The sequence below is a fragment of the Mesoplodon bidens genome (genome assembly GCF_964165515.1).
Source record: "Mesoplodon bidens genome assembly, chromosome: 8".
Lineage (NCBI taxonomy): Eukaryota > Metazoa > Chordata > Mammalia > Artiodactyla > Ziphiidae > Mesoplodon > Mesoplodon bidens.
In genome coordinates this window covers 6,744,939-6,763,429 of record NC_138165.1, presented here as the reverse complement: position 1 = coordinate 6,763,429, position 18,491 = coordinate 6,744,939, and the positions used below count along the sequence as shown (strand labels likewise).

Here is an 18,491-nt window from a genome sequence, read left to right as displayed (position 1 = left end):
GGAGGGACTTAGGGGGAAAGAAAGAAGGCTACGGGGGTACAGAGTGCCTTTCATCGAGGAGCTGTCGGGGACAGAACCCCGTCTGGAAGGACCTTAACAGCTTCGCACAGGCTTGCTGGGGATGGGGGATGGACGATTCCACCCCCACCCCCCACCCCGGTCCGGCAACCTGCCCAGAGGGGGCTCCGCCCGGGGCACCAGGCTCAACATAGGAGGTTTTCCAGGGTGACACAGCAAGCGCTCTCTCCGGCTCATTCTGAGCTCATTTCATCCTCACACACCTATGACGGAGCCAGGACCACCCTCCCCTTCTACAGATGAGGAAACTGAGGCTCTCGGGGGTTAAGGGTTCGGCCCAGTTGCCAAGTCCCTAAGAGGCAGATGTGGGATTCAAACCCGGAGTGAAAACTGCACTGTCCACGTTCTGCCTATTTAGATCACACCATCCACGCCTGCCCCCCAACCCCAGCAGGAGCAACAGGAAGCAGCTTGAAGCCCAGGACCGTGCAAGCATCTGAGAACCAGAGGAAGTGGCCAAGGGCTGAGACTCATAGAGGCCAAGGCCCCCGTCAAACAGAGAAGAGGGAGGGAGGGGAGGAGGGGGCTTCCGGGCAGGGTAGGCTGCGAGCCACGGCATCTCACTTCCCCACAGGGGCCGCCACCCCACTCCTGGTGCCTCCCAGCCACACCCTGTGCCCCCAGCGGGCACCAACACCCACCTGCCTTTGATGGCGTTAAAGAGCCGGATCCCATCTGCAGGGCCGCAGATCTGGACCAGGTCATCGCGGGACATCTTCAGCAGGTCAGCACCTGGGCAGGTACATGGGGCCGCCTGTGACCCGGGGTGCGGGGGAAGGGCTGCACCTGCAGACCCCGGGGGAGGGTCGAGCCAGCCTCACCCTCAGGGGGTACAGGCGTCCCACAGGGAGAAACAGCAAGAGCTAAACAACGTCAGGAGATCACGGCCCCAGAGATGTCAGAAGCTCAACAACTGGCTTCACAAAGTCAGAGGAACCGACGGGCATTTGCAGAAGTTCAGAAGCCCTCACTGCCTGTGGTTGCCTGGCTCTCCCTCTGGACCTTTTATTGGCATCACTGTCAGTGACATATCTTATCAGTGTGATCACGTGTGCACTTGTCCGGAGACAAAACTCACAGCTCCCCAGATGCTGCCGTTCTGAATGCACCCGGGCACCCGTGCACCCAGCACCCAGGTCAAGAGGCAGGACATTCCCACCATCCCACCGGCCACCACGTCCCCCACCCTCACCTCTGGGGAACTGCTCTCCCCACTCCTCACATGCAGAGGAGTTTCGCTTGGCTTTTAGCACCTGTGTGAATGGAACTGAACAGTAAGCACTTTTCTAGGTCTGGCTCTCCCTCCGAGTTCCGTTTAAGGGCCCATTCGCGCTGCATGTAGCTGTGGATCATTCATGCCTACTTTTAGGTAGCATTCACTGCACGAATAAAGCACAATTCCTGTACGCCCTCTCTGCCGATGGGCTTTGGGGGTGCTCCCACTTTGAGGCGATCATGGGTAACTGTCTATGAGCATCCTGGTACATGGATGAAGAGGAGTCCCTTCCTCGAAGCCCAAGGGGTCCCCTAGAGCCTTGTGCCCGGGTGGACTCCGCAAGGCACAGGATGCCTTCAGCCTTCTGCGGAAAACTTCACGACAGCCACGTGGTCTAGAGCCACAGCATTCGCCCCCGTTTCCTGCCACAGTTAAGATACGGTTTTAGGTACAATACTGCAGGTACACTGGCTCCCCTTTCATGGAGAATAAAAGCCAAACTCCTTGCACTCTCCAAGAGGGCTCCTGGGCGCCTCTCTGACCTCACCTGCTGCCCGGCCCACTCGGCCCCATCACTGGGGCCCTCCGCTCCGTAGCCGCACCAGGCAGGCCCCACCTTGCGCCTGCCCTCTGCTTGGAAGCTCATCCTCCCACACCCACCTGGCTCGTGCCCTCGTCTTTCCAGGCTTTGCTCAAGGACGCCTCCTCGGCATGGCCTACACCACCCCCTGCTTAAGGGGGAGGCTCCCGTCCACCCTCCTCCCGCCCAGGCTGGCCCAGGGCCCTCCACCAAGCCTGCCCATCCCAGAAGGGGCACGGCGTGTTGAGATGGGCGGTTTACACCTCCGCGCTGACTCAGAGCTGCCCGAGGACAGGGTCCCTGCCTGACTGCCCTGGTACTGTCTACCCGCAGCACAAAGAACATGCTCAGAAAAGCTGAGCTCAGGGACTTCCCTGGCAGTCCAGGGTTAGGACTCGGCGCTCTCATTGCGGGGGCCCCGGGTTCAATCCCTGGTTGGGGAACTAAGAGCCCGCAAGGCGTGCGACGCAGCCAAAAGGAAAGAAAAGCTGAGCTCAAAGACCACGGATGGGTGCTGGTTCCCTTCCGCTGCCACAGATGTCCTTGAGGGCCAGTCTTCTGGCTTCGGCCAACACTTGACTCTCTGTCACTCTGGGCTGACTGCCGGGGAGCAAGGTTCATGGCTGTTACCCTGTCCCCCAATGCCCCCAGCTCAGGGCGGCTGTCTGATGGGACCACCAGCAAGGGCTTGAAAAACCTTTAGAGAAGGAAGAGCTGCTTTCCCTTCTCGCCTGTGGCTGTACCACCATCTCCCGGGTCACGGCTCTAGAGACAGCACGACGGGCAGCGTTTGCGAGGAAAAGGCTGGGAGACTTGCTGAGCGTTCACTGGCCTGTTGGCTAAGGGGCTCTTCTGGGCAAAGCAGAGCCCACACTGCGGGTGAGGGGCATCTTGAAAAGGCTCCCAGACGGTCCTCCCGCAAAGCCACGCTCGGCTGCACACCTCAGGGGCAGGACCGCCCACGAGCCCTCGGCCCAGGGCCAATACACACAAGTGACCACTCTGGGTCCCCAGGACAGACTGCGGCCCCTGGGGAGCCAAGGGCACATGCTGAGCGTTCCGAGGTCCTCACAGGTTTCTGAGCACCCTTCAGAGACGCTCACCCGAGAAGCTAGCGAAGAGCCGGCAAAACTGGGAGAATCTGTTGCGGTGGAGCCACTGCTGGGCGTCCTGCATGGAGGCTGAGGGAAGCAGGTGCTGCGGGCAGAGAGGACAGGCCTTGAGGGGGTGCTCGGTCTGCACGGGACAGGCAGCCAGCGCCCAGCCGCAGACACTTACGTCACTGCCCACGGGCAGGGCCTCCACCGGGTGGGTTGGGGAGCTGTTGCTGAAAGGAAGAAGAGAGGTGGTGAGCGGCGAGGACGCTCCTTCCCGGGATGGTGGGCGGAGAGGATGCTCCTTCCTGGCTGAGGATGCTCCCCGCCGGCCTGCCCCTCACTTCCCTCTGCTCTGGGGCTCCTTTGAAATGAAATGGGTCCTCGAGAAAAATACAGACCTGCTCCATCCCTGGAAAGCCCTAACAAAGCCTCTGGTGTGGATGGGGGTTCACTACACACCCTCATCCCTCAGCTAAGGCTCCGGGGCTTGTTTCGGCCAGATGCTGTGGTCCCCACGCTGAGCCCCAGCACGAGGGAGGGTACACATGCAGACCGGGATACACGCCTCACAGGGACTCAGTGATGGGACAGTGAAGGGCCAGCCACACCCAGGAGAGGGCAGAGGAGTCCCTCGGGGGCTTATTCTGCAGCGAACAAGCACCCACAGTTTGGCATCCGCCACGAGAAAACCATTGTCACGTTTTTCCCCAAAGGGAGGCAGAGACCTGAACACCTGGGTTTTTATGTCAAGAGAAAAACACGTTGAGAGACGACCCTTCCAGATGGACAGTGCTGATGGTACAACGTGAACGGACTTAATATTACTGACCTAGCGCCGCTCAAAAATGTTAAAATGGTAAATTTTACGTTTTGTGTATTTTACCACAATAAGAACAAAACAGACCCCTGAGGGGATGACCCCTAGACCCGTCATCAGTGACTACAGATGCACGTCATCAGGGTCTAGGGGGTGCCGGGGACTTTATACATGTTCCCCTGACCCTGCGTGGAATTCACGCTCCCCCGGTAGTGAGGAAACCGGAGCTGCAGGAGGTTAAGGAACTTGCCCCCAGAAAGGTGCCGATTTAAGACTAGGTCTGCCTGAATCTAAATATGACAGCCCTTCCCTGTGCCCCTCTCAAGGAGGACTGTCCTCACCCTGTAAATCCAGCTCAGGTCTCGCTTGCCCACCAGTAGTTATCTCTCCAGCACGCGTGGCTCCGCTCTGCATGCTCTACCCTAACCTGTAAAACCCACCTGGCACCCTCCCTGCCTCACCCTGCCCCCACGAACAGGATGGGCAGAGCCATCACAGCGATGCCGCAGCCCTGGGACAGGTGGGACCGCTGCCCGCTGGTCCCTGCAGACCCGTCACCTCGGAGTCAGCACCGCCTGTGCCTTGGCAGGGCTGGGTGACCAGCAGTGAGGCCGCTTCTGTGCTGCCGGCCCTGATCTCAGGGGCAGGGAGGGTCCTGAGCTGAGTCCCACTGCCTAGTGACCATGCACGAGGGTGCAGAAAGATCTAAGAAGCCCTCCAGGGACCTCCCTGGTGATCCAGGGCTTAGGACTTGGCTCTTCCACTGTGGGTGGGGGGGGCGGGTTTGATCCCTGGTCGGGAACTAAAATCCTGCAGGCCGCTTGGCATGGCCAAAAAAATGAAGCCCCTCCAGCCGCTGCAGGGTCCAGAGGTCTGCCTCCTGAGGCCCCTGATGTCCAGGAGGTAGGCTTTCCCCTGGGAGGCACCAGGCAGGCTACCTCACGGGGGCTGGCCCAGGACCCCCGCAGCCCAGCTCACTTTAACCGGGGGAGGGAGTGGGTGCTTGGTGCTCGGCTGCCCTAGCAGACAGCCTTTCTAGAGGTGTGTTCAAGCACAAAAACCTGGACACGTGATGCTAAAAATGGTTGTGAATGTAACACCAGTCAGCCGCCCTGAAACCCGAATCGATGCCAGGCTACAAAACGAGCAGAGACCCAGGGAGGAAAGTGAGGGAAGGGGCCCACACCCGTGGTCACTCCAGGGACCGCAAAGGGAGAGAGGGTGCACGTACCCTTCGCCAAGGCCGAAGCTGTTCGGAGAGCCGTTGTAGCTTGGGGACGAGGCGCTGTTCACCTGGTAGACCACGTCGGGCCACGGGGAGCACTGCAGGGAGAGAGCGCAGGGCAGCGGTGGTCCCGGCCGGGCCACTCGGTGCGGAACCACGGTCCTTCCACACCCAGCCCGCACTGACCCGGCGCTTGGGGACGGGCACGCTGCTCGGGCCACACCGAAGAGACCAGATAGGGCAGAGAAGAGACAGTCCCCAGAGCAAGCAAAGCATGACACGTGTCTGTCTGAGCTTCCGAGGAGTCAAAGCAAAGAGGGAAACCTCATCGGTCCCTTGATTCCTGGGTCCACAAGAAAAGAGACTAAAAAACAAGACAGACCAGTTGCCCACAGGCGGGTCTTCCCGGCGCAGGCAAATGGGAGCAAATGCACAAAACAGGGAGCACGGGGCCACAGACCACTGCCAACGGAAAAGCACCAGAGAAGCTCAGTATCAGAATCTCCCGAAGGGCCTCAGCCGAGGGGACAGACGAGGCGGCTCCACACTGACCGGGAACAGCCCCCTTCCAACCCCCAGTCTTCGCGCATTTACTACATGTCAGGAGCTCCCCCGCTTGCAGACCAGGGAGATGCAGCCACACGAAAGCTGTGACCCCTGAACTCCAGGAACTTCTTGTGCGGAAGCTCAAACGAACACGGGAGAATCCCCCAAGGAAAGCAGAGACGTCGGGCGCTGCCTGGTTGGGGGCGGCAAGGGGTAGCCCGCGCACCACGCATTCCCTGCTTCCCTCCCCTGTGACGACACCGCTTTGGACACGGCCAGTCGGAAGCATTCCTGGGATTTACTATCACCCACCCGACCACAGGGTGGGTCAATATTTAACCCTGTTACGAGTGAGGCCTGGAATGTGTTGGTGCCGAATCCTGCAGCCCTGGGGTGGGGGGTGGGGGCTGCGGGAGGGGAGCAGGAAGGCTGATGAGCAAACAAGAGGGGATCCGGCGGCTCCCAAGGTCACAGGCCAGGTGCGGATTTCAACACCTGGCCTGGGACAGGGGCTGGGACGTTGCCTGGAGCACGCCAGGGGACCTGTCCTCCGGCAGGGAAGTCGGGGGAGAGGCAGAGGAGGGGAGAAGGGTCACCGGGGTGCATCACCAGCACACACCAGGCCTGGGAAGGGCTAAGGGTCCGAGCACGGCCCCACACACTGCAGAGCTGGCTCTGCCCTGCTGCGAGGGGGCAGGACTCCCCGGGCCAGGGCTCTGCGGCCACCGTCAGCCTCGACCCTATGAAAAGCCAGCACGCATCTGTCTGCGCCACAGAATTAGCATCCCTGCTGCCCGGCTGCACTTACTCTTCTGTGTATGGCTTGTCACACCCACACACACACACACAGGCCTCTTAGCCACCCTGTGCCTGGGCCTCACCCTTAACCCAGACTTAACCCCACCATGGTCAGCACTGGACCTGAGGCACCCACGGAGGGCCTCCTGAGTCAGTCAGATCATTCAGCGGACAAACCCAACACCTATTAACTGGCCCGATGGCAGGACACAGCGGGGAGGAGTCGTTCACATCAAACCCAGAGCCCAGTACAAGGGGCAGCAGCCGCCGTGACCCGTGACGGGAGGAAAAGGGACCTGCGGCACGAAGCGTCTCAGAGGTAGCCTGGACGGAAGGACGGCTGGAGCAGGCTGGCGGCGGCGGCGGGGCTGAGGGGAAACGCACCCCAGCGTCCACCCAAACAGCACAGAACGAGAGCTATTTACAGCCTCTGACCCAGCCATCCCCCCCGAGAACAGACCCAGCCATCCCCCTCCGAGAACAGACCCAGCCATCCCCCTCGAGAACAGACCCAGCCATCCCCCTCCGAGAACAGACCCAGCCATCCCCCTCGAGAACAGACCCAGCCATCCCCCTCGAGAACAGACCCAGCCATCCCCCTCCGAGAACAGACGCTGCAGACATTCTCTCCACGTGCAGAACTACACTCGCACAAGGTGCTCACGGTGCCCTGTGTGGAATGGCGAGAGCCTGGAAATAACCCAGCGTCCACCAAAGGGCCATGCAGACAACGAAAGCCGCACAGCTGGATAAAGAACTAGAAAGCTCTTTATGAACAGACAGGAAACAGACTCCAAGAGAGGCCATGGACTAAAGACAGCCAACCACAGAACAGTGTGTGTGTGTGTACTGTCGGGGGAAAAAAGCGCGCATGGGGCAAACGTGTATGAACCGGCTTCATCTGCAGAGAACGCTGGGCCAGATACACAAGGAGCCGGGGTCGCCTGCTACCCCGGGGAGAGAAACCGAGGCCAGACAGTGCTGGGAAGGATATTTTCTGATGCAGATGCTCTTATACCTTTTGAATTTGGACCACATGAATATATTATCTATTCCAAAAACCTAAAATAAAAATAACCTAATTTTGAAATGCGCAAATGGCAGCAGAGAGCTAGAAGGTACTTGTGAAACACCTCCCTGGACACCAGGCCTTAAATGAAAGCAGCTCCAGACAAAGGAACACACCACGATTTAACGGGCGGTCTCGGTAGAAGCATTCACCCCAAACGGGCACTTTTCCAAGGGTCTAAACCAACCCTCGCCGCCCCTGGCAGAAGGCTCCGGCCGGCTCACCTCGGAGAGGATGGTGGTTTCGTAGGACGGCTGGTACTTCTCCTTCTCTTGGGCCGTTCTTTTCTCCATCTTCTCTCGGTCAGTCTTCTGCTTCCGGTCAGCTCCCTTTGGCTGTAAGTGCAGAGCACAGGGGTCCAATGAGTTCAACGCAGGCAGAGGCAGCTGTCGGGGGGAGATCCAGGGCTGAGCAGTGGCCCCCCCACAAGGCCAGCACACTCCCCACCTCACCCAGAAGCCCAAGCAGGATCTCACAGACAAGAAAGCATCTCTCTCACCTCCCAGGCATCCGCAACACATGGTCCTCCTGCCCGGAGCCCCTCCCCACCCCGAGGGAGCTCAGAGCCTGCTACAGGGTCCTATGGGGACTCTACAGGGTCCGCTCAGCTGCTCATGCAGAAATGCTTGGAGCGGAGCTTTACTAGTGGCCACTTGCTCATGGAGAGGACCCCTCGAGAGCCTTCTGTGGGTTCCCCGTGGACAGTGACAGGAAGTGGATGAGCTATGAGCTGCTGGCCAGGGCTCGGTCTACAATCGCAGGCCATCTTGGGGGGTTCCTTGCCCCCAAGTCCTAGGACTACGGCCACGTTCCCAGCTTCCACCCCAGCAGGCCCAGCTGATGGGGACCATCCTGACCACTGGGACTATCCCCTCCTGAGTTCAGGGCCTGGTGGTCGGGGTCAGATATCAAGACTCCGCAGGGCCCAGAGCGGAGCGCTTTACTCTGTAGGCAGTGGGCAGTCAGGGAGGAAAATGCATCCTCAAGCTCGACGGCACCTTTGGGATCATCCTGACGGGCACCTTCCTCAGGCTGCAGCTTTTGACTCCCAGCTCAGGAGATTTGAGGAAATAGCCCTCAGGGGGATGCCCAGGCTGGAAGGAGGGAGGTTTGCTGGGGGTCCTATGGGGACGTGAGTGACAGACCCGGTGTCCAGTGGGAGAGCCGGGCGTGCGGCAGCCGGGCCCCCGTCATCTGTTTCCCTGCTCCACCTCCGTCCTCCTGTTCTCCTGTCCCAGAAAGGAGGCCCTTCTTCCGGGCCCAGAAGCATTACTGGCAAAGTGTGGCCAAGCCTGCCTGTAGAGGGCAGCCTGCGGGGAGCCGGCGGGGCAGGGAGCGGCCCAGACACCCCCATGGAGCCCCAGGGCCGGGCTCCGAGAAGCCAGGGCTTCCTAGTAACCAGGGTGACCTGAGACGGGAGAGGGATGGGCGGTTCGGCTGGGCTGTGCCTGGCGCCAGTGCACACCCGTCTGAACTGCTGCTGGTGCGGGTTGGGGGGCTGGCCAGGCCACCTCTGGCATTCTGGGGAGCCCGTTTCGGGTATCAGAGGCTCCTAGCCCCCTGCAGGAGATGGTAAGGCAGCTTCCGGCCCCACTCCCCCAATAACGCCTGGTGTGCGGCTGAGGGGTTGAGCAGAGCCCTCACTCCTGAGCTTCCACCTCGAGCTGTAGGAGGGGACGCTCACGGGAGCCATGGGGAGGGCTGGGCATCCCTAGCGCAGACTGGCCCTCCCTCCTACCTCCCAGCGCCGGCGCCCATTCCCAGGGCACTCGCTCGGGGAGCACTGGAATCACACTGGACGCACCCACCACCTGAGGGCAGAAGACAGCGGGTGGAACCTTGAACCTGGTCTGTGCGTGACAGGGAGGGGGTGGGACTGCAGGACAGGCAGAGACCACCCGCTGCGCAGCCTCGGCGCTGTCCAGGGTGAGCCAGAATCACCCTGGACCCCGGAGCAGACCCAAGACCAGAGGCACCGGTGGACGGAGTCAGCAGACTAATGATCCCCAAAGATGGCCACGTCCTAATACCCAGAGCCTGGGAGGATGTTACCTTACAGGGCAGGAGGGGGCGAGGCTGCAGATGGAATTAAGATGGCCAACAACGTGAGATTAAAATAGGGGGATGAGCCTGGATCATCCCGGTGGGCCCAGTGTAATCACAGGGGCTTAAAAGTGGAGGAGGGGTGAGCAGGGGAGTCAGGGTGATGCGTGTGAGAGGGGCTTTGAGGATGGAGGAGGGGCCGCAGGCCAAGGAATGCAGAGGCCTCCAGAAGCCGGAAAGGGCAAGGGAAGAGAGTCTCCCCTGGGGCCTCCAGAAAGGAATTCAGCCCTCCTGACGCCCGACTCTAGCCCAGTGAGACCCGGTTCAGACTTCTGACCTCCAGCATTAAAAGACAGCATGTAGTACTGAGCCACTCAGCTTTTGGTCATTCTTTTACAGCAGGAAGAGGAAACAAATATGGGGCAGAAATGTAACTTCCTTCAGAGGCCGGTTTCAAGGCTTCATAATGATGCAGCAGGTTTCCGGAGGGTGCTACCGCTCTGGCAGAGAAGACAAACTCACGCTCCCCCCACCATCCCTCCCTCCCCACCCAGGGTGGCAGCGCTAACTGACCAAAGTGTCCCAGTGCACGGAGCCCGGCCAGGGCCTCAGAACCCTTTGCCCACAGCCCTCGGGCGGCCAGACGCTATCAGTGGGGATGAAGCCAGCCGCCCGGCTGTGTGGCCTGAGTACAGACACAGGCAGCTTCAGGGCCTTCCAGTCCAGTTGGGAAACAGGCCAGATCACCACTCCGCCGCCAGGCTGATGGTTCTACCTATGGGCACTTATTTCCACATCCATCCCAAGCTCAGGAAGATCAACCCTGACCCAGCTTCCTCTGGAACGAGGCCCTATTTCTACGGCCGCTCACTCTGGCATCTCCAGCCCCAGCAGACGGAACTTTGTCGGCAAGTCCCCAGGTCCCCTGATTGTGAAAGACGAGAAGGACGGGGAAGGCACTGGGGCCGGTCCGCACCCCGTCCCTGGGGCACCTGCTGGGATCTCCTGGCCGGCGGGCAGGTCCAGCCTGCTGGCGACGGGGCCTGTGGTCCTGCTCGGCACCGGTCCGCCCACCCTGAGGATGATGCGGGGTCCGCGGCCACCCTCCCTCCCCGCGGGGCCACCCTGAGCTGCACCACTGTGGACCGACTTTAGGAAATACTGTGTCCAGACAGATGAGGTGAGAAGCAACGGCAGGAGACTGCAGGGGGTGAGACGAGAAAGGAAAAGAGGGGAGGTACCAGGAGGCCACTGCACAGGGACAAGGAGAGGACATCTGCTGGGATTAACACGTACACGCTACCATGTGTAAAACAGACAACCAACAAGGAGCTGCTGTGTAGCACAGGGAAATACTCTGTAATAACCTAAATGGGAAAAGTATTTGAAAAAGAATAGATACATGTATATGTATAACTGAATCACTGTGCCATACACCTGAAACTCACAGGACATTGTAAACCAACCACACTTCAATAAAAATAAATAAATAAATAACAACCATGGTCAGGACCCACACGGGAGGTCTCCTAACTTGATTTCTAAGGAGAATCTAATGGGCAACTACAGAATCTGTGGCCAAGGTGCTTGGGAGGAAAACAAAAGTCTAAAACTGTGCCAATCCCACCACCCTGGTCAAGGAGAGCCAAGCCCGGCCGTCTGTGGGGAAGAAAGCAGGCAGGCTGGCTCATCAGAGCCCCGGCAGGAGCCCCGGGCTACTATGGGGACGCCGCACTCCCTGCTGGGCCTCCGCGTTTTGGCATCGCCGTCCCAGGCAGGGCGAGGGGCTGGGTGACGGCGGATGGAGCTGGCGGGGCCGTCCTACCTTGAACACCTTGATCTGGCAGCTGGCCGAGTGCAAGTGTTCCGTGTACTCCCCATTCTCACTCTGCTTGAAGGTATCGATCTGCACCCGAAAGGGCACGCCCTTCTCGCCCCCGTGCTTCCTCGGGGTGAACTCTGTGCTGATGCAGTGCACCTGCAGGGGACGCGGGGGGCAGGTAGCCAGAAGCAGGCGAGGATGGGCTCTGGACCGCCCCCCACCCACGGGCTCCTCTCCACACGGAGGTTGCCATCCCGCATGGTCAGACCCACCTCCACCTCTCCGCTCTCCCCCGGTGCTGTCCATTCTGTCGGGCCGCTGGCCGCCCCGTCCCCTAACCACAGGGGGCCTGCCCTCTCACCTTTGTCCCTTGACCTTGGAGGCCCTGCCTGACCACTTAAGTCCTTGCCGTTGCTCCAGGCCCACTGACCCCCGCAGACCCCCTCACTCCTGCCCCTGAGACCCCTCCCTTGCCAAATCCCACAGAGCAGGGACCACAGCTTAGTCCCTAAGGGCCTGGTGGCCAGGTTACTCAGGCCAGGCCAGAAGCTGGGACCACTTCTTTATTTCTCGTTAGTGCCTGTTACACAGAAGGCACTTGATGTATACTTCTTGCTATAACACTGTGATCATGTCATAATACAATACATCTTATTGTAATAGTAAACAATAACATTATTATAATTCTTTTAAAATGCAATTCAAGTATTGTAATTACGCAAGGCAAAAAGACTGCTCACTTTTACTGAGTGATTACTATGAACCAGGCCTTGTGGTCATGGCTCTATTTTCACTCACTAATTTATAAGACAGGTGGGAAAACCAAGAGGCTCAAAAAGGGACTCACAGTAAGAGAGCCAGGGGCAAGCCCTGAAGCACAGGGCCCCAGCTGGGCCCTTGGCCACCTCTATCTGCCATGGTGTTTAACACAAGGCCAGGTTCACAACCAGGTGCTTGAGAATTAAATAATTAATTTAATAATAGAAACAATTACGAAAAAAATTTCACTTCAAATTATTTATGCTAGGCCATATTTATTGTGTAAAAAGCTTACATATTGATAAGCAAAACCCACACAGGATGCTACAACATCCCAAGCCCTTTTCCCAGCCCCAGGGACCAACTAGCCCTGTGATTCTGAGCCACACCCATCCACCCTTTCAGCCTCCTTTCCTGCAGCAGAGGGCAGGAGCCCATCAGGGACCCCCCGACAGATGGTTTCGAGAAACGACCCAATGGACCCCAGAGCTCCGGCTTCCCCACTGAGGGCAAGCTCCCTCCCGCTCACCTGAATGAAAGCAGATGCTCTCTTCGAAGGGTCCCACAAAAACTCAACTGCATTCAGCTGGGTCGGGCTGGCCCTGGGGTCCAAGATACCAACAGACAGTGGAATATCTGTGCACATACACACACAAAAGTGCAATCGTCAGCCACTCCCAAATATTTCGGGAAGGATTCTCATCACAGGTCCACATTCCTTACACAATTCGAAATGCCAGAAGTTCTGAAAACTCGGTTTTGCGTAACCCACTTGGCAGAATCTTGACTTGACGCCTTTACCCCATTGTGTAGAGTCATTCTGTTTTGCTGCAGGAACATTGCTCTGCTTGATTGCCTGTTGGCGGTGGGACCCCAAGCTATGGGTCTACACACCTTACTGTCATTCCAACTTCTGAGTTTCAAAACCCATCTGGCCCCAAGGGTTGTGGATAAAAGACCGCGGGTCACCACCTGAGCCCCCGGTTCCATATGCACTGTCCCTCTCTGTGAGGCCCACCCGGGCTTTCATCACTCATCAGGCTCCTTTAAGGCAGGATCTTTCTGCACAGCCTTCCCTGCTTCTTGCCCCCTAATGGCAGGTCCTTAAATCCCACGTGCCACCCCATCCCAGGCCCCCGCAAAAGGTGAACCCCCGAGGGCAGGCCTGGTGGCACGGTCACCTCCACCAGCTCCTGTGGGGTTTTACACAAGGCAAAAGTGCGCCAAGATGCCCTGGACAGGCCTGGGTCCGGATGGCACCCAGAAGAACCCCCGTGTGCCTGGAGCTCCGTCGGCCTATCCGTCCCGGCCCGGGAGACTCACCGATGTCCAGGATGCGGTCCCCGGGCCGGCTCCACCGCCAGCCCTCCAGCTGCTGGTGCTCCGTGTACTGTAGCCGCCGGTCGTGGAACACCACGCGGATGATGCTCTGGGCGGGGGGAGGGGCAGGGGTGGCGGTAAGGGACGGCTGAGTGTGGGTCCTGAGAGGGACCCACAAGGAACCTGCCCTCAAGCATCCCCAAGCCAGACACACCTCCTGCCCTCCGAGGCCTGTAGCTGCCTGGAGGCTTCCTCCCCGCACCCCCTCCCAGAACCCCAACAATACGAGTGACGAGCACGAACACGAGCGCTGCCCTGCTTTCCAGGGCTGCTAAGCGCCCTGCACACGTGGGTCACCTACAAACCCTTCTGCACAGATGAGTAAACTGAAGCTCGGAAAAGTCTGGGAAGAGGCAAAGCCAGGCTGGAAGCCGAGTCTGTCCAACCCGGCGCCCGGTCCATCAGCCCACGTCCCTCTGGCTCCCAGTGCTGCCAGCCCGCCCGAGGCCCCTTAGACAACACACTCCAGGGACCAGGAGCCCACCTCTGTCCCTGGAGCTTTCCCCAAAGCTCCCAGGCACTCCCGCCGCAAGCCCAGGTGCTGGGACCCCGACAGGGCACCCTCAGGAGCCCAGGAAGGGCACAGCTGGCAGCCTCACCTTCACATATTTTGTGTTCAGATCCTGAAAATCTCCCAGCTTCCGATTCTCCAGCAGTCGGATTTCATAAGACTGACCTGGGGGGGGGGGGGGATAATAGTACATTTTCCATTTCTGTCTTCAAATTTGGGACTCCCCCAGCTAGAGGTCTTCTCAACACCCTCAGGGCCCACCCAGGCCTCACGGCCCCGGGGACCAAAGCTGAGAACAAAGGCCACGGACAGCTCAGATCACGCTCTGGACTGGACACCCCAGTTTGTCCATGTGGCCTGGAGGGGCGCCTGGGGCTCCCAAGGTAACGCGCATGACCCCTGGAGAGAGATAGCACCTCTATGATGTTCAAAGACATAGAATCCGAAACAATACACTTAGCATTAAATTTACAGAACACAACCTGGTATTTCTTTTTTCTTTTTTCTTTTGGCCTCACCACTGCTTGCAGAACTTCCCTGACCAGGGATCGAACCCGTGCCCTCTGCAGTGGAAGCGCGGAGTCTTAACCCCTGGACCACCAGGGAAGTCCACGACTTCATATTTCTAGAACACCCCCTATACACTCGGATGGAGAACACAGATACTTACATCTACATTAAATAACTGACCGGACCCTTCCTGAGAGCAGGTTTAAAGGAACGGATAAAAGCCTGTTAAACATTGTCTCTAATTGCAGCATGAAATGCATTTTCTCAAGTTAAAAGAATTTCATGTATTTGAAAGGGTGTGGGGATTCTATTTGGGGACATGTAACCAGCACGAGCCAGTGAAAGAATGTAAATGGAGAAAAGATCCATCCATAAGAACAACCCCAAACTTTCAGGTATCTGCAAATAACCTGAAGAAAACTACACATATTTTTTTGGAAAATAAAATATAGCTTGAAAAAATAGATATGCCACATTCCTAGAGGGGAAGACCACCTAGCAAATGATGCCAACTTTTTCCAAATTAAGTAAATTCAACCACAACTCTAAAACAGCTTAGCATACATCAGAGCTTCATAAAGGATGCCTTACAAATAAGAGAGAACAAATGATCTCATAATTGCTCTTGGTAAATCTAATCAAAATTTGCTTTAAAAAAAAATTGTAAATAATGATACACTCACAAGAAGTTACAAAAATAGTACAGAAAGGTCCTGAGGATCAACCCCAGCTTCCCCCAGTGGTGGCATCTGAGGTCACTACAGTACATTATCGAAACTGACCATGGCACAGTACAATTAACTAAACTCCAGACCTCACGCAGATTTCCCCGGGTTTTGCAGGTTTAATCCAAGTTACCACTGGATTAAAAAACTAATGTCCTAAGGTTTTGTTTTAACGTGAATGACGACTCAATAGGGAAGGACTTTTTCTGAACCTAAAATCAATGAGGGAAAGAGAAATCTGATAAAGATACAGATACAGATGTAGATATATATACATCTATATCTTAAATGCAAACAGCAAACTAGAAGCAGCACAAACCCAGGGGTTAACAGCTTTAATATATCTAGAAAAGCAACGATTAGAAAAACATTAAAACAAAACAAACAACAAGAAAAACAAAACAAAAAAAAGAAAACTATTAAGACTCCTTGGAGTGGGTTAAATTGTAGTCCCCCAAAAGATATGTCCATACCCTAATCTCCAGAACCTGTGAATGTTACCTTCTACTTGGAAAGAGTCTTTGCAGATGAAATTTAAGTTAAGGATCTTGAGACGAGGAATGATCCTGGTTTGTCCCGGAGGTCCCTACATCCAATGACAAGTGTCCTTATAAGAGGACACACAGGGAAAAAAGGAGGCAAGGTGACCACGGGAGCAGAGATGGGATTGATGGGGCCACAAGCCAAGGAATGCCTGGAGCCACCCAAAGCCGGAAGACGCAAAGAACGGATTCTCCGCTGAAGTCCCCAAGGGGACCACAGCCCTGGAGGATTTCTGACTTCTGGTCTCCAGAACTGTGAGAGAATAAACTTCTGCTTTGTGTTAAGCCAACGTGTTTGCAGTCTGTTTGTTGAAGCAGCCCCATGAAACTAACATACTCAGTCCCCCAGTGAATAACAGAGCAGGCAGAGACTACGAAATTCAGTCATGCATGCCAAGCATTTGCTGAGCGCACAAGCACATGCCAAACGCCGTGCAATCCTGGGGACACGGTGCCGTGGGCGTGGACATGATGCTGGCTGGCTCAGAGGTGCCCACTCGGTGAAGCCCCCTGCTCAGGAAGGTGGGACCCGTCCATCCGGCTTTCGCCAGCCCGGCTGCCAGGACGAGTGAAAACCAGAAAGACACACCAGGCCCCAGCACCACTCACGTCGCACTGCTGGGCACGTTCCATCAGAAAGAAAAGGCATGGGCCCCAAACTCTTGGCCTGCTCACGTGCCAGTTCCTAAGGGTCTCGCTGACCTGAATCGACACTTGTACCTTTCTGAAAAACCCAGATTTTTCACACACGTTTCCGGGCTCCGGAGCCAGCACTCCCTTGATAGCGACAGGCAACGGAGCCTCACACACCCTAAACTGGTTTTTCCAGTGTCCTCCACCTTCCCCCAGGAAGAATGCAGCCAGCTCTGGCATGAGGCCCAAGGCCCAGATGGTCATTACTGTGGGTTTACGGGCGCCCCAGGGCCCCATGAACACTGACCCCAGGGTCTGCGGGGCAAGCTCAGCTCAGGCCCAGCAGGCGACACCTCCCCGTTCGCGCAGAGCGGTCCCCGGACGTGAGCATCACAGGTGGCCACTCAGGGATCAGAGCTACTAATGGGGCTATAGGCCCAGGGTCCCGGCCTCCTCCACCAGCAGCACAGACCTGCCCCCCTGCTTCCCCACCGCATCTCCCTTCCTCACGGAATCCCCCCAGCCACTCTGCACCCACCCCTGCTCAGGCCTCAGACAGACGCCCAGACTCCCTCCCCATCCGGGCTGCCAAGGCGCCAACACACCTCCCCAGCCCTCTCCCACCCAGCACAGCAGCAGCATCCCCAGTGACACACGGGCTGATGAGCAAGGTCAGGACGGCTGAATTGACCGGGGGGACATGGACATCTCTCTCCTTGGCCGGCATCACCTCAGGGCATGGGTGGGAGCCGAGGAAAGTGGGCTCTGTCAAGGCACAGGGCTGTGTCTGTTTTGCTCACCACTGTACTTTTGACGCAGGAAGGACCCGATGTTCTGTGATAGAACTACAGGGCTGGCAAAAGCAAGACAGCCTCCCGCCCTCAAAGGGTCGGCAATCTTCTGGGGTATCTCAAACAGAACCAGCATAAGGCGAACCCTAGAGATGATCACACTGAGGGAAGTAAGTCAGACAGAGAAAGACAAATACCATAGGATATCACTCATATGTGGAATCTATAAAAAGGGTACAAATGAACTGTGGACCCACAGACATAGAAAACAAACTTATGGTTACCAAAGGGGAAAGGTGAGGAGGGATAAATTAGGAGCCTGGGATTCACATATACACGCTCTACATAAAACAGATAACCAATGAGGACCTACTGTATAGCACAGGGAACTCTACTCAATATTCTGTGATAACCTATAAGGGAAAAGAATCTGAAAAAGAACGGATATACGTATGTATAACTGAATCACTGCTGTACACCTGAAACTAACACATTGTAAATCAACTGTACGCCAATATAAAAGAAAAATTAAATTTAAAATTTTTTAGAAAAGAAAACAAATAAGAAACAACAGAGATCCAAAGGGGGAGGTGGGGAGGAAGGGTCTGAATAAGAAAATAACACTTGGCGGTAAACTTCGAAGAGTAGGCAGGATTTCTACAGTTGAGGGAAGAATGAATGAGAAGGCAACCCCAGGCAAAAATGTAGTCGGAAGGTGGCCCTGAGAGACGTGCCTTCAGGGAGCACCTAACAGCTTCCATTCACTGGGTGCTAACCCAGCAGCAAAGTCTGCCCAGGTATTAACTCACCTGAATCAACAGTGCAGTTTAGATTATGAGCCCCACCTGAGAGAAGGAAGCAGCGGCTCAGAGAGGTTACCTGACGTGAGCAAGCTCACACAGCTAGTCAGTGATAGAGCCATGAGCAGAAACTTGGCCCCAGCCAACCTGGTGGGTGTTGTCTGCTCTGCAGAAGGCTCTCTCTCAACTTCGCCTTTCTGGAAGGCATCTGGTTCCATTCTGTTTGCTGGTTAAAGTTTGCCCCCAGCATCTGGGGGCATATAAAGCGCCCCATGAGCCCCATCCCCAGTCAAGATGGTATTTTTTTCTCCTTCCTTCTCCCCGTTAGGACTAGAAATAAAGGAGATCCTTAGGATGACCAACTCGACTTGTTCCCTGATCCTGGATAAAGCACGTTGACTCGATTTCCTTGTCTGTAAAATCCTCTGTTTCCTACACCCTAAACAATAATCCAGAGGATAGCAAGAGGGAGGAGATATGGGGATATATGTCTATGTATAGCTGATTCACTTTGTTATACAGCAGAAACTAACACACCAGTGTAAAGCA

General features: G+C 56.6%; 1 protein-coding gene across 2 annotated transcripts in view; it reads right to left on the bottom strand.

The window, feature by feature from the left end:
* Positions 1–18,491, bottom strand: part of TFCP2L1 (transcription factor CP2 like 1) — a gene marked incomplete at its 5' end in the record, with an annotated part of 59,730 nt that overhangs the window by 11,043 nt on the left and 30,196 nt on the right. For both annotated transcript variants that reach the window (XM_081241559.1, XM_081241560.1), the window contains 9 exons: positions 720–810; positions 2,978–3,071; positions 3,153–3,201; positions 5,020–5,111; positions 7,651–7,761; positions 11,295–11,447; positions 12,580–12,686; positions 13,374–13,479; positions 14,030–14,106. In XM_081241559.1, coding sequence (XP_081097685.1) covers positions 720–810; positions 2,978–3,071; positions 3,153–3,201; positions 5,020–5,111; positions 7,651–7,761; positions 11,295–11,447; positions 12,580–12,686; positions 13,374–13,479; positions 14,030–14,106 — 880 coding nt within the window. The remainder of the gene's footprint in view (positions 1–719; positions 811–2,977; positions 3,072–3,152; positions 3,202–5,019; positions 5,112–7,650; positions 7,762–11,294; positions 11,448–12,579; positions 12,687–13,373; positions 13,480–14,029; positions 14,107–18,491) is intronic.